At 44.1% G+C, this 26,498-nt stretch overlaps 1 protein-coding gene across 1 annotated transcript in view; it reads right to left on the bottom strand.

The window, feature by feature from the left end:
* The window catches only part of IPO8 (importin 8), a 57,078-nt gene that overhangs the window by 11,770 nt on the left and 18,810 nt on the right, over window positions 1-26,498 (bottom strand). The window contains exons 11-21 of the mRNA XM_049783880.1: window positions 24,653-24,729; window positions 24,337-24,453; window positions 20,429-20,518; window positions 19,114-19,279; window positions 17,606-17,766; window positions 16,089-16,214; window positions 13,219-13,285; window positions 9,870-9,995; window positions 9,155-9,252; window positions 7,120-7,215; window positions 3,871-4,091 (exon numbers count right to left, since the gene is read on the bottom strand). Coding sequence (XP_049639837.1) covers window positions 3,871-4,091; window positions 7,120-7,215; window positions 9,155-9,252; window positions 9,870-9,995; window positions 13,219-13,285; window positions 16,089-16,214; window positions 17,606-17,766; window positions 19,114-19,279; window positions 20,429-20,518; window positions 24,337-24,453; window positions 24,653-24,729 — 1,345 coding nt within the window. The remainder of the gene's footprint in view (window positions 1-3,870; window positions 4,092-7,119; window positions 7,216-9,154; window positions 9,253-9,869; window positions 9,996-13,218; window positions 13,286-16,088; window positions 16,215-17,605; window positions 17,767-19,113; window positions 19,280-20,428; window positions 20,519-24,336; window positions 24,454-24,652; window positions 24,730-26,498) is intronic.

The raw sequence follows: 26,498 nt of genomic DNA, 5'->3' as shown, positions 1-26,498 counted from the left end.
TGCTTAGGTGATTTTCCTCCAACCTTTTGAGTCTAAATTTGTTCTGACTATTCAGGTGTATTTCTTGTAGGTAGCAGAATGTTGGATTCAGCTTTTTGATCCATTTTGCCACTCTGTGTGTCTCTTAATAAGTACATTTAGTCCATTGATGTTGAGAGAGATAATTGTCATGGGATTTAGTGTCATCTGTCTGTTGGTCTGTCTTGTCTTACAGTAAACCTTTCAGTTTTTCTTTTAAGGCTGGTTCTGAGTCTGTAAAGTTTCTAAGCTGTTGTTTATCCATGAAGCTATGTATACTTCCTTCAAACCTGAAAGTGAGTCTGGCTGGATGCAGTATTCTAGGCAAAGCATTCATTCATTTCATTGAGTTTTGTCACTATATTCCACCACTGCCTTCTGGCCTTGAGGGTTTGTTGTGAAAGGTCTACTGTAAATCTTAAGGATGCTCCTTTGAATGTAATTTCCCTTTTTGATCGTGCTTTCAGTATTCTGTCCCTATCTATGGGATTCATCATTGTGACTAGGATGTGTCTCAGGGTGCTTTTCTTTGGGTCTTTTCTAGATGGTACTCTTCGGGCATGCAGAATTTATTTGCATGCAGTATTTAGCTCCGGAAATTTCTCTACCAAGATGTCCTTGATTGTTGATTCTTCCTGGGGCTTTTCTTCCTGTGTCTCTGGGACTCCAATGATTCTTATGTTGTTTCTGTTGAGTTTATCAAAGACATTTATTTTCATCTGTTCACATTCTTTGAGTATTTTTTCCATTGTCTGATCATTTGCTTTAAGGCTCTTTTCCAATCTCTTCTGTTGTAATGAGTTGTTATGCATTTCATCTTCCAGCTCACAATTCTGTCCCCAGCTGCTGGACAGTCTCTTGGAGAGGCTTTCCACTGAGTTTTTCAGACCTGTTATTTCAGTTTGAAGTTTTCTGATTTCTATCTTCATATCCTCTTGATTCTTATTTGCATCCCATTCAACTTGATCTATTCTTTCTTTGAATTCTATGAACATCCTCCATATTTCTTCTCTAAACTCCTTATCTGAGAGGCTAACTAGGTGGTTGGCTCTTCTTGGGTCATCAGAACTGTCCTCTCTTTCTCTATGCATGCATTTGGTCTGTGTTGTTTCACCATTGTCTCACTTGTAGTGTTGTTTTTTTCTATGTGTAGTTGTGGAATTGGCCCTTGTAGACTAGGGCAGTCTACCTGGCTGGGGGGCCTTTATGGGATTAAGTTTGCTGAGGTCATTCTCAGCCACCTCACACCTCCCTAATCAGGAAGCTAAAAATGAAGGAATGCAGAGGCTTTTTAAAAGTACCTGGCAGGGGCCCGGAGAGATAGCACAGCGGCGTTTGCCTTGCAAGCAGCCGATCCAGGACCAAAGGTGTTTGGTTCGAATCCCAGTGTCCCATATGGTCCCCCGTGCCTGCCAGGAGCTATTTCTGAGCAGACAGCCAGGAGTAATCCCTGAGCAGCACCGGGTGTGGCCCAAAAACCAAAAAAAAAAAAAAGTACCTGGCAGGAGACTGGTACCACTCTTGTGGGCTGGAACCGCCTACCTGGCCGGGAAGCCTTGATAGGATTAAGTTTGCAGAGGTCATTCTCAGCTGCCTCATGCAGGGAATCAGGAAGCCCCACATGCAAGACAAATGCCCTACCACTATACTATCGGTCCAGCCCAGTTTTTTCTTTTTCTTTACCCCAACTTTTGCTGTGCCTATGCAAAAAGCTGCCATCCCTTTTATCTTTTAGATAGATGCATCTGTCTTTTTCTTAGAGCCTTAGGACATGAATTACTTTGTTTTACCTCATATTTCTGCATTTTTCTATAAAGTTAAAAAAAAGGGGAGATGTTGGAATAACCAGTTTGCATCCTATTCAGGATATGCTTGTTACTACTCATTGAATGAAAGCACCTTTGGATTAGTGCCTTAGACCACCTGTTCTCCTTCTCTGGGTGTGGTTTTTGGGTTCCCAATAAAACCTCAGGGTCTCAGGGAGAAGCTGCTTACAGTTTTGGTTTTCCACTGCAAGCCTTCCGTTCACTATCCCTAAGGCCAGCAAGCAGAAAGTTCAGTAGTAGAAAACCAAAACCATAAGCCTACTTCCTGAGAGTCTGAGAGCTTTACTGGGAGCCCAAAGACCACAACCAGAGAAGAGCAAGTACTCTGAGGTACCAATCCAAAAGGTGCTTCAACCCAAAGGTGCTTCCATTCAATGAGTAACAAGCATATAAAAGAAAAGGTTGTCTAAGGCACCAATCCAAATGGTGCTTTAATCCAAAAGTGTTGCCATCCAATGAGTGATAAAGCTTATCCTGAATAGGATGGAAACCCACAACCAACAGGACACATCCCTCCTGTGTCAGCCACTTCTGCATCCATGTCTGAAACTCGGAGATGAAGACAAAGGAGGTGCCTGCCCACCAGCACCTCAGCTACAACGCCCTCTGACTCAATTCCTGAGTCCAGAGTTCAGGGATAGAGACAGTACAGTTTTCTTCACACCCCAGGACTGCCCCAGAAGCTGACACCAGCAGAAAGTTACTACTCACACCTGATAGTCAGGGACATGAGATGTAACATGGCCAAAAAAGTGGACAGACCTGAGTGCAGGACAGAGAAGGCTACAGAGGTGGCTCCACGAGGAAACGCTGGCCTCAAAATCCCAGGAGGCTTCCATCCCTATCACTATGAACCATCAAGCGGGGAGTGGCTAGACCAAGTTTCTCATTCTGATCTTCCCACTAGATACTACTGAGCCCCAACCTTTACTTCTAAAATCATTAGCATAAGTAGTTCTTAAGAATCAGAACTCGGGGCCCGGAGAGATAGCACAGTGGCGTTTGCCTTGCAAGCAGCCGATCCAGAACCAAAGGTGGTTGGTTCGAATCCCGGTGTCCCATATGGTCCCCATGCCTGCCAGGAGCTATTTCTGAGCAGACAGCCAGGAGTAACCCCTGAGCAATGCCGGGTATGGCCCAAAAACCAAAAACCAAAAAAAAAAAAAAAGAATCAGAACTCGGGGCTGGAGAGATAGCATGAAAGTAAGGCCTCATTGGTTCGAATCCCGGCATCCCATATGGTCCCCTGAGCCTGCCAGGCGCGATTTCTGAGCATAGAGCCAGGAGTAAGCCCTGAGCAATGCTGGGTGTGACCCAAAAACCAAAAAAAAAAAAAAAAAAAAAAAAAAAGAATCAGAACTCCTTGTACTTGCTATACAAAAAAAAAAGCCAGAATTATAGTTTTAAAAAACTATAAAAGCCAGAAAAAATATAAAAATACTATAAAAGTATTAAAAAATATAAAATATATAAAATATACATAAATATAATACAAATTAAAATAAATATAAAAATATAAAATATATTTATATTATATTAATTATATATAATATATGGATTATATAATATATAATATTATTTATTTATGTATTATATATTATGTAAAATATAAATATATAAAAATGTATATTATTAAAAAGCCAGAAATATAGTTTCTAAAGAAGAAAAGAAATGCCTATCCTAAAGGCAAGCTGGGGTCAAAAGGGAACAGTAGTGTAGGGAAATGGACACTGGTAAAGGAAGTGGTGTTGGAACATTATGCCTAAGATTCACTTTGTAATCAACACGGATTCAATTTTTTTTAATTTTTAAATAAGAATGTTAAATTGCCTATGTAGGGCCAGAGGGATTGTACAGAGTAAGGCACTAGCATTGCATATGGTTCCATCTTGGGTACTGCCTATGGTCCCCCGAGCCCTGCCAGAAATAAGCCTTGAGCATCCCCACATGTTGTCCAAACCCTCTGCCTCCAAATAAAGTCAGCTATGCAAAAGGGAAATGTAGTGCAAGATCCAGAGGCACGTACCCGAGAAAACAATCTGTGTCGCTCATCCACTGGTTTATAAACTGGACGGTGATGGGCCCAGGGTTGTGAGGCAGTTGGATCCGCTCCAAGGTGAGCAGCAGCAAGTCGGGGTCATAGTACAGAGCAGCGATGGCCACCTGGAGACACATGGTGCGCAGCTCACTGGTCTTCACCCCGCGGGTCAGACGTTCCAGAACCAGCTGCACAAAGAGTGGGATGCACTAGAAGAGAAGGAGAGGAGTGAGCTGTACCTGGAGACAAACAAGTACTTGGAGAAATGATGGCTGCTGAACAGGGTTCTCTACGGGGCCAAGAAACAGCACAGGGACTAAGGCACTTACCATGCAGGCAGATGACCCAAATTCATTCCCTAACATCATATAGGGTTCCCAATGCCACACCAGAAGTGACCACAGAGAAGTGAGCACAGAGCCCCATCAAACACTGTTACTCTGAACAAGTACCATAAACCATGCATGGCACAAGAAAATGTAAGCCAAGTTCAAAAAGCTCTTTTGGAGCTTTGGATCAATAAACCATTTATCAATAAAGCATCATCTAGGAAAAGAACAAAGGAAGCCCAGAGTAAAGCAGAGGAGGGAAATAATAAAATCTGAGCACAAATAAAATAGAACTAGATATCAAAAACATAGTGTAAAAGATCAGTGAAAGGGCCAGAGAGAATGCATGGGGGTAAGGCGTTTGCCTTGCATGCAGAAGGTCGGTGGTTCAAATCCCCCCGGAGCCTGCCAGGAGCGATTTCTGAGCGTAGAGCCAGGAGTAACCCCTGAGCGCTGCCGGGTGTGGCCCAAAAACCAAAAGTAAAAATAAAAGATCAGTGGAAGCAAAAGTTGTTTTGAAAGAATCAGCAAGAATTGTAATAGCTTGGGGCCAGAGAGATAGCATGGAGGTAAGGCGTTTTACCTTTCATGCAGAAAGTCATAGGTTCGGTTTCCCATAAGGTCCCCCGTGCCTGCCAGGAGCAATTTCTGAGCACAAGCCAGGAAAAACCCTGAGCACTGCCGGGTGTGACCCAAAAACCACAAAAAAAAAAAAAAAAAAAAAGAGAGAATTTAATAGCCCAGCTAGATTGACAAAGAGAGAAAGCCCTGATAAACCAAGTCAGAAACAAATGAGGAGAAATTGCAATAGATACTTCAGGAGTATAAAATGTCCTAAGAGATTACTATGAATAATTTCTGCCACAAGATGGAAACTCTAGGGGAAAAAATAGAGAAATGTTAAGGATCCTGTTTGAGATAAGGATAGAAAATGATAAGAAATTCAGGATAGGGGCCTGCACAGTGGCGCTAGAGGTAAGGTGTCTGCCTTGCCAGTGCTAGCCTAGGACAGACCTCGGTTCGATCCCCCGGTGTCCCATATGGTCCCCCCAAGCCAGGGGCAATTTCTGAGCGCTTAGCCAGGAGTAACCCCTGAACATCAAATGGGTGTGGCCTGAAAAACCAAAAAAAAAAGAAAAGAACAGAAAAAAAACAGAAACCCTTTCATCTGAGGTCACACATAAGACTAGGGCACTATATTTAGCATAGTACTGGAAACCCCTGCAATTAGATAAGAAAGAGAACATGAGGAATCCAAATTGTAAAGAAGAAATCAAACTCTCACTATTTGCAGATGACATGATCATATATATAGAAAGCCAGGTGACTGTAAGTGCCCTAGTCAATGCCTCTTCCATGCAGTCAGTTCTCCATAAAAATTAATAATAATAATAATAATAATAATAATAATAAAACCTCCTGGGAATTAAAAGTACTCAGTTAAGTAGCAGGCTACAAAAATCAATGCACAGGAATTGGCTGCAATCTTATATATAAACAAAGTTAAAAATACCTCAGAACCAGAACAAGACAGTACAGTGGGTAGGGGACTTGTCTTACAAGTGGCCAGCAAGTGACAAGTTTAATCCCAAGCATAACATATGGCCCTTAGAAAGCCCACCAGGAGTGATTCCTGAGCACAGAGCAAGGAATAAGTCTTGTATCACCAGATAAAAACTACTCCATTTATGATCATGTGAAAAAACTAAAAACCGGGGAAAAAAAACTAAAAACCTTCAAGTCACTAGGAACCAATTTAACAAAGGAGTTAAGAGACCTACTAAGCTAAAATTACAATTCACTTCTGATTATCAGAAACAAGAAAACATTCCTTGCTTGTGGACTGGAAGGGTAGACATCACTAACTGACCATCTAACCTCAGTGGTTCACAGATACCATCAAAATCCCCACAGCATTTTTCAAGGATATGGAGCAAATACACCTAAAATCTATATGAAACCAGACAACTTGATGCAATACTGAGCAAAGGAAATGTAGTACTGACAGTCAACTCTGTGTGGTATAACCCTACAGAGCAGCACAGAGAGAAATGGACTTGTGCTCACTTCTGTTTTGTATGCCTGTATTCCAAGGCCAGAAACACAGAGAAAGGAAAAAGAGAGATGGAGGCCTTGGAGAGGCAGGGAGAAGGGGAAGAAGGCAAAGCCTCTAAGCTATCTAACAAACAGTGAGGAAATGCTCCAAAACTGGAAACCTCTGAATAGACCAACCAACCCTGAATTGAACTGAAATGAACTTAATTGAAATGGTTCATTCGACTGTGAAGTGTCTGAAATCCATCACAGTAAAGCTGTGGCACACAGATTTTTATCTGATCACTTCAAAACGTCTTTCTCAGTAAATGAGTATCATAGTACAATAGTTTCAAAGAATGAACTATGTTGACAATACTCTGAAGTGGGGGTGGGGGCTTTTCCACAACACTAGATGGAACTCACACATATGAAGTTAAGTATATGGTTTGTGTACCTTTGAGCTACACCCCTCCTTCATTATATTTTAAAGATTGGTCATGAGAAACTTTTCCTCCCTTTTTTTGCATAGCTTCTTCATCGCTGGTTAAAATACCTGGACTGTTTAAATTTCATGCTCACAGTGAAAATGAAAATGCAAACCTCTAGAAATATATAAAATTTCCACATTTATGTACTCCATGGTCTGCCTGATATATGTGATATATATATATAATAGATGACCACATATTTTCCTATGTCTTTCTCACGGAAACACAAGATACAATTTCCAAACCACATGTGTAATTTTCTCATTCCAGCAGGATTAGCACAGCAGGCATAAACTGGCTATCTTTGATATTTTCCATTATAATATAAAGCAACAGCTCTCGAGGCCAGGCGACTGAAAGCATCAATCCCACCGATGCATTACCTGGTCGATACCCCTTCCTTTGCACTGAAGAATGATGACTTCAAGAAGCTTGGCTGCATGGCATTCTGCATCTTCTCCGGCATCTCCACTCAAAACCTGCAATCATCCCATTGTGGCTCAGTGCTGGAGCACAGCAGAGACGGGAGCTGAGCCACATGAGGCAAATCCCCCATCAACACTTGACCATTAGAATCACACCTCTGCTTGCCACATGTGTAGTTGCCTTGCTAACCCATGGAGGGAAAGGTCCAAACAAAAAGGCTATCAAATCTCTCCACTCTTTTTTTTTTTTTTCAAATCTCTCCACTCTTAATTTCTTTTTTTTTTTATTTTCTTTTTTTTTGTTTTGTTTTGTTTTTTGGGCCACACCCGGAGGTGCTCAGGGGTTACTCCTGGCTGTCTGCTCAGAAATAGCTCCTGGCAGGCACGGGGGGACCATATGGGACACCGGGATTCGAACCAACCACCTTTGGTCCTGGATCGGCTGCTTGCAAGGCAAACACCGCTGTGCTATCTCTCCGGGCCCACTCTTAATTTCTTTTTCTCAGAGTTGGGAGCACAACTAGCAGTGCTCAGGAGCTTCTACCAGCTCTGTGCTCAGGGAACCATAAATTCCAGTTATTGTGCATGTCAAGTACAAGTACAAGTACACTAACCCCTGTGCCATCCCTCCAATTCCCTACTCTAATTTCATTTGTGTTTTGTTTGGAGTTTGGTTTTGGGACCACATCCAGGAGTCAGGGCTTATTACTGTCTCTGTGCTCAGGGATCACTCCTAACAGGGAACTAATTGTTTCAGGGACAAACCCAGCTCAGTAGCATGAAAGGCACTATTTCTCAGCCGCCTCCTCCCACCAACTCTAATTCATAATAAGGAATAATTCACGGACTAACTTTGGAATAAAGCTGATACCAGCATATCCCACTAGTGGCTAACATGTGGCTGTGGCTTAATTAACACAAATTGCAGCACTGATTCAAACATGTTAATGAGACAAATGATTAAAATAGATCCAGATAAGCCTGACCTCCCTCTAAAGACACCAAAATATCAGAGCAGTAAATGAAAGCAGAAGAAAACAAAACAACCTTTTAAACAATGAAGCAAGCATTGCCTTTGTATGTCTTCTGAGTTCTTGGCCACATGCACCCCTTTTCACACTGCAAATATTTTCCTTCTCTAGGTGGCCTTTCCAAGGTATATTTTCATGAATGTTACAAACATCCAGGACTCTTAAATAATTATGATTTAACAAGGTGGCATCATAACTCCAATGAGCCTTTAGAGTCCAAAATGAGAGTCAAGCAGGCAGGGTGTAATCACCCTACAACAGTAGTCAGGAATAGGATTATAAATCACCTTGTGTGGAATTACATGATGCAATTTTTCCAACAGTTTCCATTTGGGGCCCTAACTTACTTGTATTCAAATAACCCACATCTAATGACTTCCACTATAGACATTCACTTAAAAAAAAATCACTGAACACTAGACTGCATGGTTAATTTTCTAGTGCTTCTCTTTAATCAAGTAGCAAAATGAACTGTCAGGTCCCGGAGAGATAGCACAGCGGTGTTTGCCTTGCAAGCAGCCGATCCAGGACCAAAGGTGTTTGGTTCGAATCCCGGTGTCCCATATGGTCCCCCGTGCCTGCCAGGAGCTATTTCTGAGCAGACAGCCAGGAGTAACCCCCGAGCATCGCCGGGTGTGGCCCAAAAAACAAACAAACAAAAAAAACCCAAAATGAACTGTCAGAAATTAAGGAAAATCCTTCTTCTGAACATACCCAACAGTGGTTTTCCATGGGCTGGGAATGAGATTGAAAACCACTATTACCAAGAGCAGATCCGCAGAAATAGCAAACACACTCAAACACTACATACAATGTGACATCTCCAAATAGCTATTCCCAGCTCCACTTGAAAATACAAAATGAAAGCTGTGCTGATGAAAGCATTTCAGAACTCAATGTGAGAACCCCGTGGAAAAGTGCCCTTCAAGAATCTCTTCAGCAGCTCTTTTAGACACACTTACCTTCCTGCACATTGTAAAAAGTATTTCTAAATGCTTCGGGTTTGAGAGTAGAGTATTGGTATCTATTGTGACATAGTTATGCAGGAGAGGCATCATGTCTACAAAAAAAAAAAATTTCAATCACCCCCATGAGTTATGAGTTATGAGGTAGAAATAAGTTATTCCCCAAACCATATTCTGGGTGCTGCCTAAGCTACCAATGAAATGCTGCAGTCTCCCGGTCACAGACAAGGAAATATAGGAGAAGGTTGAAAGGGTCACCTCTCACTGCAGGGACCTTCTCCATGGGGCACACAAGCCTACCCCCTCCACTGTCCCCCGAAGGAGGCATCATAGGTGCCACACCTGGAACAGAGTGCTGCTCTGCCTATTAAGAAACTGAAACTTCTGGGGCCGGAGAGATATGCAGAAGGACGGTGGTTCAAATCCCAGCATCCCATATGATCCCCGGAGCCTGGCAGGAGCGATTTTTGAGCGTAGAGCCAGGAGGAACCCCTGAGCGATGCTGGATGTGACCCAAAAACCAAAAACAAACAAAAAAAGAAACTGAAACTTCTTTGTCTGCAGCCTCTACTCTATGGTGAGATGCAGCCCCCCACAGTCCCTTCCTCCAGAGGTACCTGAGGAGCGTCTAGTGAGTGCTAAAAGTATAAATGACCAAGCAAAGGACAGACAGACACAGAAAACTCCAAGTGGGGCATGGGCAGAGGCGTACCTGTAAAGTACTCAAAACAGTCCTGCTGGAAAACCTCATAGAAGATACCTAGAAGCTGCCACATCTGGGGGGAGATGCCGTGGCAGGTCAGACTGTAGGCCAGAGAGAGGATCTCTTCATAGAATTCTAGAAGGAAGAAATGCAGGGTCAGGACGAGAGGGACTGGGTCAGGGGCCAAAGTGGAGGCAGAGAACATGGCTGCCCACGGTCCATCCAGGTGCCCTCAGCACCACCCATGAGTACCTCACCTGCCTACCATCTACCTCTGCTCCCCAAGATCTCACCCCAAGACAAGACATGACAAGATAAAAATGTCTTTTACTAACTCCACAATGCTGAAAAAACATACAAAAGAAATAGTTTATCTCCTTTGTGCACAAGACTTTATTTAATAAATAATATTCCCCAGGATTCTCTTTTTATTTTTTGGTTTTTGGGCCACACCAGTGACACTCGAGGATTATGCTATGTGCTCAGAAATCGCTACTGGCTTGGCGGGGGTGGGGGGGGGGGGACCATATGAGATACAGGGAGAAGGGAGATCGAATGGTGGTCCATCCGAGGTCAGCTGCATGCAAGGTAAATGCCCTACCACTGCACCACCACTTTGGCCCCAAATGAGACTAAGATTCTGACTTCCTAGTTCCCTTCAGTGGGACGGGACTGGCCCACACAGCACTCAGGGGCTATTCTGTGCTCAGGAGTATAACTTGGCAGCGCTTATGGAACTGGTTATTGTGGTAGCAGGGACTCACGCAAGTTCAGTCTCATGAAAGGCAGGTGCCATCCCTCTGGTACTGCTTTTCCAGCACTGGTGATGCCTCCAAGCTCTGGCTTGGGAAGCATTCCTGGCAGTGTTTAAGGACTTTATGGGGTTCTGGGGACTGAATTTGGGTCAGCTATATGCAAGGCAAATGCACTACCCGCTATTGGTGTTTGTCTTTGGGCTACCACTAATGGTATTCAGAAGACTATGAAGTGCCAGGATCACAATTGGCCCTCTCGTGTGCAGACCAATCCTTTGGTGCTCCAATCCTTTGCATTATTACCCTGACCTGAAGCCATCTTAGTAAACTATATACTCCACAGCATTTTGTCAATTCTGAAAACCTGTACACAATTTTCTACTTACTGTAAGGATGACCCACTATAGAAGAGTCCAAAGAATACCTTCATGTGGCTCATACATATATTTACTATTACTGCCCTCAATGAAAAGAAAATTGGACCTAAACATGCAATCCTCAAAAGCAAAAACCTCAATACAGAAGTTTCAATGACCTCCTCTTACACCACCGAGCAGTCTAACTTCAGATTTTTCTCTCATGAAAAGGAATGAAGTTTTGTATGGTAATGTTGAGAACTTAATACATTCAAAAACTAGTAATATCTGTCATAAAGTAAAACATAGATAGTGATAAAGAAATCATTTATAAATACGTAAGTCAATCCCTTGGAAAACAATAAATTATGTGCATCCAAACTCCTGAAAGCTCTACTCACAAAGCTGAGGAGGACACAGGTCTCTAACCCCAGGCTGGAGGGGCTCCATTTTCCACAACACTCCCACAGCTACCATAAATGGCAGGAAAAGCCCTGGGCCCAGAGGCAAGTAGGGGGACTGAGCCTGCAGCGGGTGGCAGGTAAATCCAGCTTAAGTGCAAGACAGGCTGAAAACAGGATGGGCTAGAGCTAAAGACAGGGAGGGCTGAGGACAGGATGGACAAAGAGCAGGCCAAACTGATGACAGAGCACCGTGGACTGACTGAGGACACAGAAGTCCCCTCCTGCAGTTCATTCCTAGAGCCTGGCTAGATACAACACCCCATAACTGGCCTCCACCTGCTCTCTGTCCACTCAATTCCATTCCTCTCTCAACCAGAACAGCTGCAAAGGGTGGCGGCACCTCCAGCTTGGTACCCTGCATAGAAAGCTACAGCCATGACTGTTGCTGACCTCAGAAAGGAACTAACAACCATGCGAAGGGACTAACAACCATGACCACAGGCAGTGGGAGAGGAGAAACCACCAGAACATTCAGAGGGCCAAGTAAAGCATCCAGCACAGAATCTGTCAGAGCTCCTGAGAGGCCACTCACAGAGAAGAGCCAGGAGAGATGGCTCTTGGGCAGGACCTGCACTCTGGTGGCTGAGGGATGGAGACTGGGCATCTGAGGGATGAGGATGGGTAACTAAGGGCTAGAGCTTGCACTCTGAGTGTCTGAGGAAGAGGTTGGTGTCTGAGGGGTGACCCCTGCACTCTGCCCATGCAGCAGGATTTCATCTCTCCCATCAACATTCCCATCTAAAGGGGCACCATAAGCTATTCTTTCTCTCCTTATTCCACACACCCCATTTCCTTAAGATGAAAATGGGGACTTTTCAGCAACAATCTCTTCCATGAAAGACCTAAGTAAATTTATTTTTTTCTTGATCCTCCCAAGTTTGACAATGTTTCTGATACTAGTAAGATTTCTAAACTTTCATGGACAGAGATGGTACAGTGGATGAAGCACTTGCTTGGCACATAACAAGCACTGCCGTGAATGATCCCTAAGTAGGAGCTAGGAGTAACTCTGAGCACAACCAAATGTGACCCAGAAACAAACAAGCAAAAAATAAAGAATTTGTTTTAATTCTAAAACTGATTTATTATACTTTACTAATGTGTCAGGTTATTTTATCTTAATCTTTTTTTCAAATTAATATCTTTATTTAAGCATCATGATTACTAAGAGTCTATAGTAGGGATTCAGTTATAAAAAGGAATACACATACCCTTCACTAGTGCAATATTCCCACCACCAATGCCCCCATTTTCCTCCTCCCCTACCCCCTGCCTGTATTCAAGACAGACATTCTATTTCTCTCACTCACTACCACTGTCATGATAGTTGTCAGTGTAGTTATTTCTCTAACTGAACTCGCCACTCTGTGGTAAGCTTCATACCCTGGGCTAGTCCTTCCAACCCTCATCTCTATTGTCTCTGTGTATTATTACAATGTCTTTTGTTTTTCTTAAAACCCTTAAATGAGGGGCCGGAGAGATAGCATGGAGGGTAAGGCGTTTGCTTTTCATGCAGAAGGTAATCGGTTCAAATCCCGGCGTCCCATATGGTCCCCCGAGCCTGCCAGGAGAGATTTCTGAGCATAGAGCCAGGAGTACCCCTGAGCGATGCCAGGTGTGACCCAAAAAAAACAAAACAAAAACAAACAAACAAAAAAAAACCCTTAAATGAGTGAGATTATTCTGTGTCTATCTCTCTTCTTCCTCTGACTTATTTCACTCAGCATAGTAGTTTCCAAATAAAGAATTCTTACTATACCTTTTTACGCGACCTTGAACTTACCAATGACATGCTTCTGTAAAACCAGATCGATGATACGAAGGCAGATATTCTCAAGCTGCTGAGTCACCTAAAGACAGACCAAAAGCACCGAGTTTAAAATTCAACATCTGACCCTTAATCTGTAAATTTAAAATCATTCTAAGGAAAACAGAAACCAGACTTCTTTGAGGAGAAACCGGTTAAATCTAAGCCTCATATGAGGAATTAAAACACACAAGAATGCCAGAAAATACCACATATTACATTTTCACCTCAATTTGTATCATGCCAAGATAAAATGCTATCAGATCAAAGATTTCCATGTAAGACCTCAGCCATAAAAAAAATGCAAGACATAAAAAGAGTTTATATGTATCCCCAGAGTTTTAAAAGGACTCAAAGTTCTGTAATCAGGAAAAAAAAAAAAAAAAAAACCCTGGAGTCACTTCATTTGCTTTCCAACATTAAACAGTTCAGGATAGTTCAGGATAGTTCCAACATTAAACAGTTCAGATGGCAATCAAAGATAAGTGGGAACTCAGTGAAATGTTTTCAAATGATTTCATAGAAAAGATCAAATTCCCCTTGGTGGATGAAATTCAATCTGAAGGATAGAGGGCAGATGTTGAAGAAAGGAGATTGAAAGATTATCTTGAGCGCAGAATGCTGCTCATTTTAAGAGTTGGGCCCGGAGAGATAGCACAGCAGCATTTGCCTTGCAAGCAGCCGATCCAGGACCTAAGGTGGTTGGTTCAAATCCCGGTGTCCCAAATGGTCCCCCGTGCCTGCCAAGAGCTATTTCTGAGCAGACAGCCAGGAGTAACCCCTGAGCACCACCAGGTGTGGCCCAAAAAACAAAACAAAACAAAAAAAGAGCTATAGGGGATCACACCTTTCACCCGCAGAACACACAAACCAACAAGTGCTTCCTGCGCCTGGCAGACTGGTGGCTGTGGAGGGCCACTGATGAGGGAATTGCTGTTGGCATAGTGTGTTCTTGGGAAGGCGGACAAAGAATGGGTAGCTGGGACTTGGGAAAGAGGGCCTGCTGCACCTCTACCTCTGGCAGATCCATCTGAGGAGACTTCACTTCCCACCTGTAGGGGAAGAAGTCAAAGGACCTGCTCCCAACCCACACCCAGAACCAGTCAGTGCAGAGGCGCCAGGATTTGAAATTCAACATAAGTTTAATGGCTGGAGTAAACAGATTCAATAACTAGCCAAGATTCTGATTTGTTTTACTGCCATTCTGCCGCTGACCAGCCTCCCTGAATATACATGCATAGGGAAGAGTGGGTCAGCTGGTCACTTTCTAAGGTCTCTACAAATGAAAAATTCAGTGTGAGGTGGAAGAATAATACAAAAACATTGATTGTGTCGCTCAATGGGAACAGCTCTCACTTATTACTGAGAAACCCATCCAGTTTCAACCAGGGCACAAAAGTGAAATCATAAACATGGAAACAAAATTTCACACTACGCCATTCAAGGAACAGTAAGCTTGCTCCAGAGAAGCCAATCAAGCCACTGTAATTATTCTGGGGAGCCAGTGAGGTAGTACAGTGGGTAAGGCACTTGTCTTGCATGAAGGTTCAATTCCCTGGCACCCCAAATGATCTTCTGAGTCCACCAGAAGTGACCCCTGAGCACAGCAGGGTACAGCCCACAAAACAATCATCATCTTCATCATCACTACCATCATTTGATCTTAGATTAGATCAAGTTAAGTTACTTAACTTACAAGTTAAAGTACAAGTTAAGGTACTTGACTTGCTGACATGGCTGACCCTGGTTTGGTCCCCAAAATCTAATATAATACCCTGAGCCTCTTCAGGAGCAATTCCTAAGTACAGAGCCAGGATTAAGCCCTGACCACCAGATGTACCTCCACTACAAAAAAAAAAAAAAAAAAAAAAACCTTCAATTTATTTTTTTTAAAGAATCTAGCCTTCTTCCAATGTTATTCAGGTAAACAACAAATTATAATAAATAAATAGTAGTGGTAGGTATTGTGTTTAGTGGGCTATTAATTTAAAAAGTCAAAAGGCTCAAGTCCTATGCAATTTGGTATTCCTCAAGTTTCGCCTGGCTCAGAGCACACATCATGAACAAGATTTTATTTTTATTCTATTTTTTATTTCATTTTTATTTTATCTTAATCTTTTTTAAAAATTAATAATTTTATTTAAGCACCATGATTACTAACAGTTTGCAGTTGGGATTCAGTTATAAAAAAAAGAACACACATGGGCCTGGAGAGATAGCACAGTGGCGTTTGCCTTGCAAGCAGCCGATTCAGGACCAATGGTGGTTGGTTCGAATCCCGGTGTCCCATATGGTCCCCCATGCCTGCCAGGAGCTATTTCTGAGCAGACAGCCAGGAGTGACCCCTGAGCACCGCCAGGTGTGGCCCAAAAAACCAAAAAAACACACACGGGCCCGGAGAGATAGCACAGCGGCGTTTGCCTTGCAAGCAGCCGATCCAGGACCAAAGGTGGTTGTGTCCCATATAGTCCCTCGTGCCTGCCAGGAGCTATTTCTGAGCAGACAGCCAGGAGTAACCCCTGAGCACCACCGGGTGTAGCCCAAAAACCAAAAAAAAAAAAAAAAAAGAACACACACACCCTTCACTAGTACAATAGTACAATATTCCCACCACCAATGCCCCCCCATCTTCCTCCTCCCCGATTTCGTGCCTGTATGTGCCTGTACGCAAGACAGACATTCCATAGGGTCACTAAATACCTTAGAAGCACGTTGTTTTTTTTTCTTTTAAATCTGGCAGCAAAATTCTAAATCTAGCATCATAAGTAAGGAACAACTTTGTGTCCAGTAATCACATAAATGTCAATAAGAAAGACAGATACAACCAAATAAACCAATGAAACCACCTCTTTATGATCCTCTACAACTGTCAAGATGGTGTCGATGGTGTGAAGGATCCCCATGGCCATTACTGTCTTGTCTTCGATTTCTTCATATTCATCACTTTGAAGAACTTTGCCAAATATCTCAGCCTGTTTTCGGAAAAAATATATTCAATAAAAGTCAGCAATGTCTCACAGTGACCTATTCCTCACTACTACTTGCTGCCATAGTTCTAGATAGGGAAGGAATCTTGGAAGTGTCATGTCTCACGTAAGCCACTGTTAAAACATTTAGTCACTATAATGGAATATGTATTTGCTCATGCAATTGGGCATAAGTATTTAACTTTGTAATTACAAAAACCCAAAATCTCAGACACTAAAATCAAATACACTAATGTAAAAACTAAAAATTTGAGAATCCAGTATACTAGGTAGAGTGTTTGCCCTGCAAACAGCCACCCTGGGTTCGATCCCTGACATCCCTTATAGTCTCCTGAGCATCTCCAGGATGCTAAGCCAGAAGTAACCCCTGAGCATTGCCCAAAAAGAAGACAAAAGTCAAGGAACGGCTTTAAAAGTCAAACAAAGAACAGAAACAGAGGGCAGGACATGGGGGGAAGGGGCAGGAAATAAGACCGTCCTAGGCCATATCCACATCAGTACCAAAACAAAAAAAAAAAGCAGAGGTAGGGCCCGGAGAGATAGCACAGCGGCGTTTGCCTTGCAAGTAGCCAATCCAGGACCAAAGGTGGTTGGTTCAAATCCCGGTGTCCCATATGGTCCCCGTGCCTGCCAGGAGCTATTTCTGAGCAGACAGCCAGGAGTAACCCCTGAGCATCGCCGGGTGTGGCCCAAAAACCAAAAAAGAAAAAAAGAAAAAGAAAAAGCAGAGGCAAAGAGCTCTAAGAGGGGTTAAGAGGGAGCCAAGCAATAGCTCAATGGGTAAGGCATTTGCCTTGCATGTGGCTGTCTTGGGTTCAATCCTCTACATCCCACATGGTTCCCTGAAGACTACTGGAAGTAATATCTGAGCACAGAGCACAGAGAACAATGCCTGAATGCCACTGGGTGTGGCCCAAAAAAACAAACAAAAAAAATGAAAACAAAAACAAAAGGGGATTAGAGGAGGCCAGACTGAGGGCATCTGAGACCTAAAAAAGGAAAATTGAAACACTAACATCATTTGGAAATCACTGAAAATTACATAATCTTAAGGACGATCCTAAATGCTATTAGATTTCAATGTGACTATACAAGCATGTGACTATCACATTTACCAAACATTTTGACATCAGAAAGTGAGTTCCTCAAGGAGCGGGCAGGCAGGGGGTGGGGGAGAACTGGGGACACTGGTGGTAGAAAATGTACACTGGTGAAGGATGTTGTACATTGTATGACTAAAACTCAATCATGAGCAATTTTGTAACTGTCTTATCTCATGGTTTTTCAAGAATTTATTTATAAAAAAAAAAAGTGAGTTCCTCAAACAGACCACTAAGCTACGACCCCCTGCCACGACTCCGGCACATCCTACTCACCAGGTGCTGGGTCATGTCCACAGCAATGGAGGCCACCTCCTGGCTGTATTCACAGATCATCTTCTGGATGACATTGGTCACATCATCATTCTCCGTCTCTCGGACAATGTGCAGTAGTTCCTGCATGACTGGCCTCACATGTGGCTTCATGTAGTCCTTTGCTGTAATGACACACAAAGCTGGTGAGAGCAGACAGGCAGGCCAAATGGGGAAAGAGGGGCTGTGGGTCAAGTGAGACAACACAGGGGTGAATAGACATCTGCACTTCCACAAAGCAGCCCAGCAATGGGCCCTAGTCTCCCTGCAACAGAGGAAGATGTCTTCCCCACACAGGCCATCCTGATGGATTTCAAGTGTGTCCCTAAGAAATTCTAATAGCACAGGAGCTCTGTCATGGGTATGCCTCTGCCAACATGAATATAGGCATCAAATTCATACAAACACTCCACTATATGGACCCCTCTCCCTATGCCCCATCTGTCTCTCCCCTCTCACCTGAACCACGGCAGTCAATCTTTCCAGAGCTCTGCTAGGCAGGGAGTGGGGGGGGAGGGTTACATGCTCCCTATAAAACCAACGCTCAAGGCTGGAGAGATAACACAGCAGTAGAGCTGTGCCTTATACACAGCCAATTCAGGACAGACAGTGGTTTGAATTCTGGCATCCCATATGGTCCCCATGCCTGCCAGGAGAGGTTTCTGAGCACAGAGCCAGGAGTAACCCCTGAGTGCTGCAGGGTGTAACTCAAAACCCAAAACCCAACAGCTCTATTCCTCAGGATGGACCTGAACCATATTATTTTTCTCATCAAACAAATGAGGTCTCCAGGGCTGGAGAGATAGCATGGAGGTAAAGCGTTTGCCTTGCATGCAGAAGGAAGGTGGTTCAAATCCCGGCATCCCATATGGTCCCCTAAGCCTGCCAGAAGCAATTTCTGAGCATAGAGCGCCAGGAGTAACCCCTGAGCACTGTCCGTGTAACCCAAAAACAAACAAAAAGAAAAAAATGAGGTGTCCACAAGGTACTAAAATTATTTTCAAACCAGCCAAATCATAAATTCTAGAACTGAATTCTAGAAAGGTATCTTGATGCCTGAAGGGACCGGGAAGAAAATGTCTCGTCATAGCCTATACTGCTGTAGGTTCATAAGGAAAGTGGGAAGCACAGCCACACAAGGGCTACAGCCACCGACAATCTTCTGACCCAACACTGTCCTGCAAACCGGTCAGCAACTAGTCCTGAGACAACAGGAATAAACTCTCAACATCCAAGGGGGTGAAGGGCAGAAATGCTGACGTTGTACCTGGTCAACCTGGGTTCAATCTTCAAGATTCAATCCAGCAAGAATAATTCCTGAGCACTGCTGGGTATAGTTCAAAATCAAACAAAGAAAAAATACTTGGTGGCACTGAACTATAAACTTCAAGAGAATCAATCGTCTTTGTCTGGGAAGGACGTGAGACCTATAGTAAAGTGCAGAGCTGTTCCAGAAATGCACCTGGCTTTACCTTGGGGCTGGTTGGAGATGAGCGAGCGAAGGGCCAGGGCAGCCTCCACCTTCACAGGCATCTCTTTGTCTTCAGTAAGACCCTTCTTGGCGAGTTCCACCGCGTTCCGGAGGTTGAGCTCATTATGAAACTTCAAAGAGCTGAACGCATGCAGCACCCAACAGGACTAGGGGATGAGAAAACAGGCCCTGGTGTGAGCCAGTTCCCAGTGTGGGAACTGGGGTACATGTTCCTGTACTCCTGAGCACTGGAACCCTATAAGACCTGCCAGTCACTGAAAGTAGGATGGGTATTAGTTGGCTTTTAGTTTTTTCTTTTTAGAGGTTAGTTAATCTTAGTTTCTATCTCTGAATTTTCCACTGTTTCCCAGGAAATCAAGTTGGATCTGTTCTATATTGCCTATCTGCAGTAACATTTTTCACTACAGAAAACAGTCCATATTTAAGTGCTTCTGAGAAAACAAGATCCTTTTCGTGTTTTGTTTTGTTTTTTTATTTTTTGGATCACACCCGTTTGATGCTCAGGGTTTACTCCTGGCTAAGTGCTCAGAAATTGCCCCAGGCTTGGGGGGACCATATGGGATGCTGGGGGATAGAACCGTGGTCCTTCCTTGGCTAGTGCTTGCAAGGCAGACACCTTACCTCTAGCGCCACCTCTCTGGCCCCCCTTTTCATGTTTTTAATAAACATTATGATCCATGATTAACTTATAAACCAGTGTGTGAAACTCACTCGCCTTTGGGGAGAACAAATGAAACATAATTTCCCTTTCCACTTAGCAAACTTCCTCCTTAAACTCATCTAAGTTAGGAAGATGTCTTTGCTCCCTTTTGTGGCTACATCTGGCGCTGCTCAAGGGTCACTCCCAGTGTGGTGTTCAAGGATGCTGCTGTGCTAAGGGCCCAGGCCAGGCACCCTGCATGAAAGCCTGAGTGGCAGCTCACTAAGCCAGCTCTGACCCATGACTGTTTTCTTTTATTTTAATTCAATTTATGGAACCAGAAGGGACATTTAAATTTCATTCATAACCCCCCAATATAAGATAAAAGGTCAACTTATTCAAAGACATTTATGCAATATGTACTTTACAAATGGATGATAATAAGTCACATAGCTGAGTTGGAATGCGAGTACAAAAGGGAGGTACTTGCCCTGCATGCAGCTGACTCAGGCTCAATCCTTAGCACCCCATATGGTCCTGATTCTAACCAGGAGTGATCCCTGAGCACAGAGCCAGGAGTAAGCCCTGGTATTGTTGGGTGTGGCCCCAAAACAAAACCAAGCAAACAGAAAAAAATGTATCCTGGAAAACTCACTCTAGCTCTAAGATAGCCCAGGTCAGACAACACTAATGGGAAGACGTGATTCTGCAGGAGCAGCTCCATCTGGTCCTTGAATAAACTCTTCTGTGAAGAAACAGAAATTCAGTGTTAGTGTGTCATTTATATGCACAAATCACTCCTACCAGCAGTTTCCAAGACTCACACTCAATAACTTTGTATTAACAACTCAGTGATATAACTGCATGTCTCAAATCATATTAAGCAAGAGCTAGGAAGATAGCCTAGGTATCTTGTGTGCAGACATTGCACACAAGAGCCCAGGTTTGATGCCTGGCACCTTCTCAGACGGCAATCACTGCCGGAAGTGACCCCTGACCATTACACAAGGTCTAGCCCTGAATACTACCTCATATGGCCCCAAAACAGAAACAAGCAACAAGTCAGAGGCCAGAGCAATAGTATAGTACATTAGTATGTCTGCTTTGCACACAACTGACTGGTTTGATCCCTGACATCCTATAAGGTTCCCGTGCACCATCAGAAGTGATCTCTGGGGCCAGAGAGATAGCATAAAGGTAAGGCGTTTGCCTTTCATGCAGAATGTCAGTGGTTCGAATCCCAGCGTCCCATATGGTCCCCTGAGCCTGCCAGAAGCGTTTTCTGAGCATAGAGCTGGGTGTGACCCAAAAAAAAAGAAGTGATCTCTGAGGGGCCGGAGCAATAGCACAGTGGTAGGGTGTTTGCTTTGCACATAGCCAATCCCGGATGAACTCTGGTTCAATTCCCAGCATCCCATATAGTCTCCAGAGCCTGCCAGGAGTGACTTCTGAGCACAGAGCCAAGAGTAACCCGAGTGCCGCCAGGCATAAACCTACCACCACCACCACCACCACCACCACCAAAAAAAGGAAGTGAGATCCCTGTGCAGAGTCAGAAGTAGTCCTTAAGCTTCACTGGATGTGCCCCCCTCCCCAAAAATCAAGGCAGCTGAAACCATACCCACATATATAATTGCCATGTCTGCACCTGGCCAGTCAACTCCATAGACCCACTCTACTCTCAAAAAAAATGTAAACCAAGATGTAAAAAAATTATGGGTATACAGGCCGCACAGCTGAAAGCTGGCAATCTTGGGGGAGAAAGCATGCCAAGTCCCTGCCCTGCCAAAGGCATGTCTGCTGCACCCACCACTCACAATTAATGCTTCTCCAATGGCCCTGCTTCACCACTGCTCTAAGGTTCTCTGCAGGAATATCAATCTGACCAAATTCCAAGTATACTGATATTTGGACTGGTATCACCAAGACCCTTTTTAGAGTCGCGGTTTCAGCAATAGTGCTTGAAATTCCTGGACTAAGTGAACACATTTGCAGCCACATGACAACTCCATTTTTAATAGTCGATTCCATAGAAACACACCAATTTAGATGCCAATGTGTATCTAAAGCAACCTAATATTCAAAAACAAATGAAATAACAGAATGGCCAACTAGCAATAAAAATTACTAAACCTGGGGCTGGAGAGATAGCATGGAGGTAAGGCATTTGCCTTTCATGCAAAGGTCATTGGTTTGAATCCCAGCATCCCATATGGTCCCCAGAGCCTGCCAGGGTGATTTCTGAGTGTGGAGCCAGGAGTAACCCCTGAGCACTGCTGGGTCTGACCCAAAAAACAAACAAACAAAAAAAAATTACTAAACCTTCTGACAATGACTTAATGACCTCATTGGAGACACAATAATTTTCACAAATTTTCTTGTTACTGTACTTCCTTTTTCTTCCTTCTTTTTTCTTTCTTTCCTTTTATTTTCTTTTTCATAATTTAGCTCACACTACCTGGAAACAAATGTATTATGTTTTTTTGTTGGTTTTTTTTTGTTTGTTTGTTTTGGTTTTTTTTGTTTTTGGGCCACACCCGGCGTCGCTCAGGGGTTACTCCTGGCTGTCTGCTCAGAAATAGCTCCTGGCAGGCACGGGGGACCATATGGGACACCGGGATTCGAACCAACCACCTTAGGTCCTGGAGCGGCTGCTTGCAAGGCAAACGCCGCTGTGCTATCTCTCCGGGCCCTCAAATGTATTATGGATCAACTAGATTAGCTATGTAATACATGCTCTTTAAATAAATAATTTTTTTTGTGTGTGTGTGTTTTTTTTGGGCCACACCCGGTGACGCTCAGGGGTTACTCCTGTCTATGCGCTCAGAAGTCGCTCCTGGCTTGGGGGACCATATGGGACGCCGGGGGATCAAACCGCCGTTCTAGGCTAGCGCTGGCAAGGCAGACACCTTACCTCTAGCGCCACCACGCCGGCCCCATAAATAATTTTTTAATTAAAAAAAAAAAAAAACAAGAAGAAACTAAAAGAGGGTCAGAGAGATAGAGCAGGAGTCAGGGTAGAGGCTTTACTTGCACCAAGACCCAGATTCCATTCCAGGCATCACAAGATGTTTGGGGGCAACACCACCAGGTATAGCACTGAAGACATCCAGCACTGTCTGGTTTGAGCATGGAACTCCCCAGCTGGTTGGCCAAACACCACCAGGAGTGGCACCCAGACTCCCTGAGTACCATAAGGGATAAAACACTGCATCATTCCATGTCTTTCTGGACGGTCAGTACCGTACTGACAAAGGAACAGACATGGATGACAGTCAGCTGCAGACTTACAAATAAAAAGGAGCTGATGGAGCCAGAGAGAGAGTACAGTGATAGGGCATTTGCCTTGCACACAGCCGACCCAAGACAAAAGGTTGTTCGAACCCCAGCATCCCATATGGTTCCCAGAGCCAGACAGGAGCATTTCTGAGCACAGAGCCAGGAGTAACCCTGAGCACCACCAGGTGTGATCCAAAAATAAAAAATAAATAAAAAAATAAAAAGGAGCTGAAGATACTCACTCAGCTCCATATTGACAAGAGAAACAGACACGGGTGATAGTCAATTCCACACGAACAAAGGGACAGACGAAAAATCTTCTGTGGCCAGAGGAGGAATGCTGGCATCTTTCATGATGGTATCAGCTCAGTGAATCTTTTCTTTAAACAGTTGGACATTCAAGGGCTAAGGAAATAGCTCAAGGAGGGGAAGGATGTGGGAGCCCTGGGGTCAATCCAGGTACTGCACAATGTCTCCTGAGTACAGCTGGGAATACCCTGCATATAGGAGCAGTACTTCCAAATACAGCTAAGAACAACAAACATCAGCAAGCAGTACCCCAGAGAAGAGCTAAGAACACCAAGTACTGCGGCAGAGAGATAGCATGGAGGTAGAGTGTTTGCCTTGCATGCAGAAGGATGGTGGTTCGAATCCCCGGCATCCCATATGGTCCCCCAAGCCTGCCAGGAGCGATTTCTGAGCGTAGAGCCAAGAGTAACCCCTGAGCGCTGCTGGGTGTGACCAAAAACCAAAAACCAAAAAAAAAAAAATACCAAGTACCAGTGAACCGTACCCTGAAAACAACTGGGTGTACCGAACATCCACAGGCAATGCCCCAGCACAATGGGGTGTGACCCAAAAGCCAAGAAAATAACCAGCAGAGCCTAATGTCTGGGCTAGGATGACTTTGCTGGAAGAGAATATCCTGCACTCATGAGGTAGGTCTGGGCTCCAAACCTGGCCATGCCAAAGAGTGGTTATAGTGCCCGGAGTGATTGAGCACAGCAGGTATAGCACTTGCTTTGCATGTGGCCAACCAGATTCAATCCCTGGCACACCCAATCCTCCAAGGATTACCAGGAGTAATCCTTGAGCACTGAACTAGTAGTAAGTCCTAAGTACCACCAGGTATGGCCCAAAAGCAAATGAAACAAAAAAGCAATTACAGTGGACACACATATTCAAAACAGCCCCTAGTCCTGGCTCAATTGCAGCTTCTTGTCTTACGTTCCTGCAGCTGGAGCTGCAGTTTTATTAACCAGAATAAAATCTGAGGAGCTTCACCTTCAATAAAATATCCGCTAGGGAGCCAATCACGTGCAAGGCCCCATCTTTCTTCCTTGGGTCAAAGTTTGGGTCAGTGAGAATTTGGTAGCAGAATGCCATCATTTTCGGCAACACCTAAAGAAGCAAAAGAATTGTTTGAGTCCTTGCTCCATGTAAAGTTTTACTGAGCATTTATAATGAAGAAAGCCAGTGCCCCTCTTCCCTGACAAGATCAGTCAGATTAACTGATCAATAACAGAAAGTCCTCCAGTATTAGGGGATCACAACACATGGACCCGGCCCAGCCCATGGGTCTCGCATATTCCTGAGTCACCTCTTTCCTCTTCTTTGCAGCCGTGTAGAGGAGAGTCTGGGCAGCAGTGGTGGGGGAAGCATAATCTTCAAAAATATCTGCAGTGAGAGGAGAGGCCTGTGAGTGAAGCACCAACACTCGAGTTCCCAGCCAGACGTCATAGCAACCACAATGATATAGGCTCCCTTGTCTCAAGGTAGATCCTTCACAAGACATTCACAAAAGCCATCTGTGTGAGAGGGACCTGCTATACAGATAACTGGAAGTGTTTTACCTCATACCAGGGCACTTGGCTGTCTCCACCTGCAACTGAAATTTTCTTACTTGAGGGTGTACTTACTCATTCTGGGATGCAGACTTCCCTTTTTTCCAAGAGAAGCCCATGTTTGCTCATGAACACAGATCTCTATCGACCTCTCTCCTTCCCTCCCTTTATTCCAAATAAATTTGTTTTACTTCAAAAAAAGTTTATCTTTTTGTTGTTTTGGGGTCACACATGTGATAGTCTGGACTTACTCCTGACTCTGTGCTCAGAAATTATTCCTAGCAGGCTCTGGGGAGTACTGGGGGTGCAAGGGATTGAACAGGGGTCACTTGTATGCAAGGCAACTGCCTTATCCACTGTACTATTGCTCTAGCCCCTCCAAAACAAAAGTTAAAAAAAAATTTCTTTCGATATTTGGTTTTTGGGTCACACACAGCGGCATTCAGGGATTACTCCTGGCTCAGAAATCGCTCCTGGCAGGCTCAGAGGACCATATACGATGCAGGGATTCGAACCATTGTTTGTCCTCAGTCAGCTGCATGCAAGGCAAACGGCCTACTGCTGTCCTATGACTCCGGCAGTAAGATGTTTGCCTTGCACGAGGCCAACACAGGAAAATCCCCGGTTCAAATTCCAGCATCCCATATGGCCCCAAGTCCCCCAAGGAGAGACTTTTGAGCACAGAGTCAGGAATAACCCCTGAGCAACATTGGGTGTGACCCAACGAAAAAAAAAAAAAGTGAACTTATCCAGAGCAGGAATTTTGTTCTTAGGGAGATTCTTAATTACTGTTTCAACTTTCTTACTTGTGATTGGCCTGTTTAGACTTTCTACTTCCTTCTCTCTGTTTCAGGGAGGCTGAGTGATGAATCAGCAGCCGGGTACTTATCCTCACTCAACCGGCACACTCAGCATCTCAGCACAGACAGAAACATGACCACCAGGTCAGGCCAAGCCATCTGATAGAAACGTTCTGTCCCCAGAGACAGACAATGTGAGCAATGGAAGCACCTGCCTCTCTCCTGCAATCACCTTAGGTGAGACACAGGTGGAAGCCCTGCTCCTTTTACATAGGAGACAGACCATGACAGAAAAAGATCTTACCATATAAAACTGTTAGAAGGGAATGTAAGTTTAGAATTTCGGAGATAGCACAGCGGCGTTTGCCTTGCAAGCAGCCGATCCAGGACCAAAGGTGGTTGGTTCAAACCCCGGTGTCCCATATGGTCCCCCGTGCCTGCCAGGAGCTATTTCTGAGCAGACAGCCAGGAGTAACCCCTGAGCGACGCCGGGTGTGGCCCAAAAACCAAAAAAAAAAAAAAAAAAAAAAAAAAAAAAAAAGAATTAACTGCTGCCGTTTTGTTTCTGCTTTAGACATAAGGACTGCCATATCAGGCTTGGCCTGACAAAAGAGGGACTAGGCCCAGACAGCCAGTTCCAGGAACTTCAAGGTCATGTATCAGGAGTTAGATAAAATAGAAGCACATGGGGCCTGAGGGCAATAAATCTTATAACTGCACACCAAGGTTGTGGGTATCCAGCGGGCACCGAGCCCCTCCACTACTACTTCAGCCAAACAGTTTAAACCTGGCTGATGCAACA

This window comes from Suncus etruscus, chromosome 11 (genome assembly GCF_024139225.1).
Source record: "Suncus etruscus isolate mSunEtr1 chromosome 11, mSunEtr1.pri.cur, whole genome shotgun sequence".
Taxonomy (NCBI): Eukaryota; Metazoa; Chordata; class Mammalia; order Eulipotyphla; family Soricidae; genus Suncus; species Suncus etruscus.
Note: the sequence above shows the minus strand (reverse complement) of the source record. Positions and strands in the feature narration are given on the sequence as shown.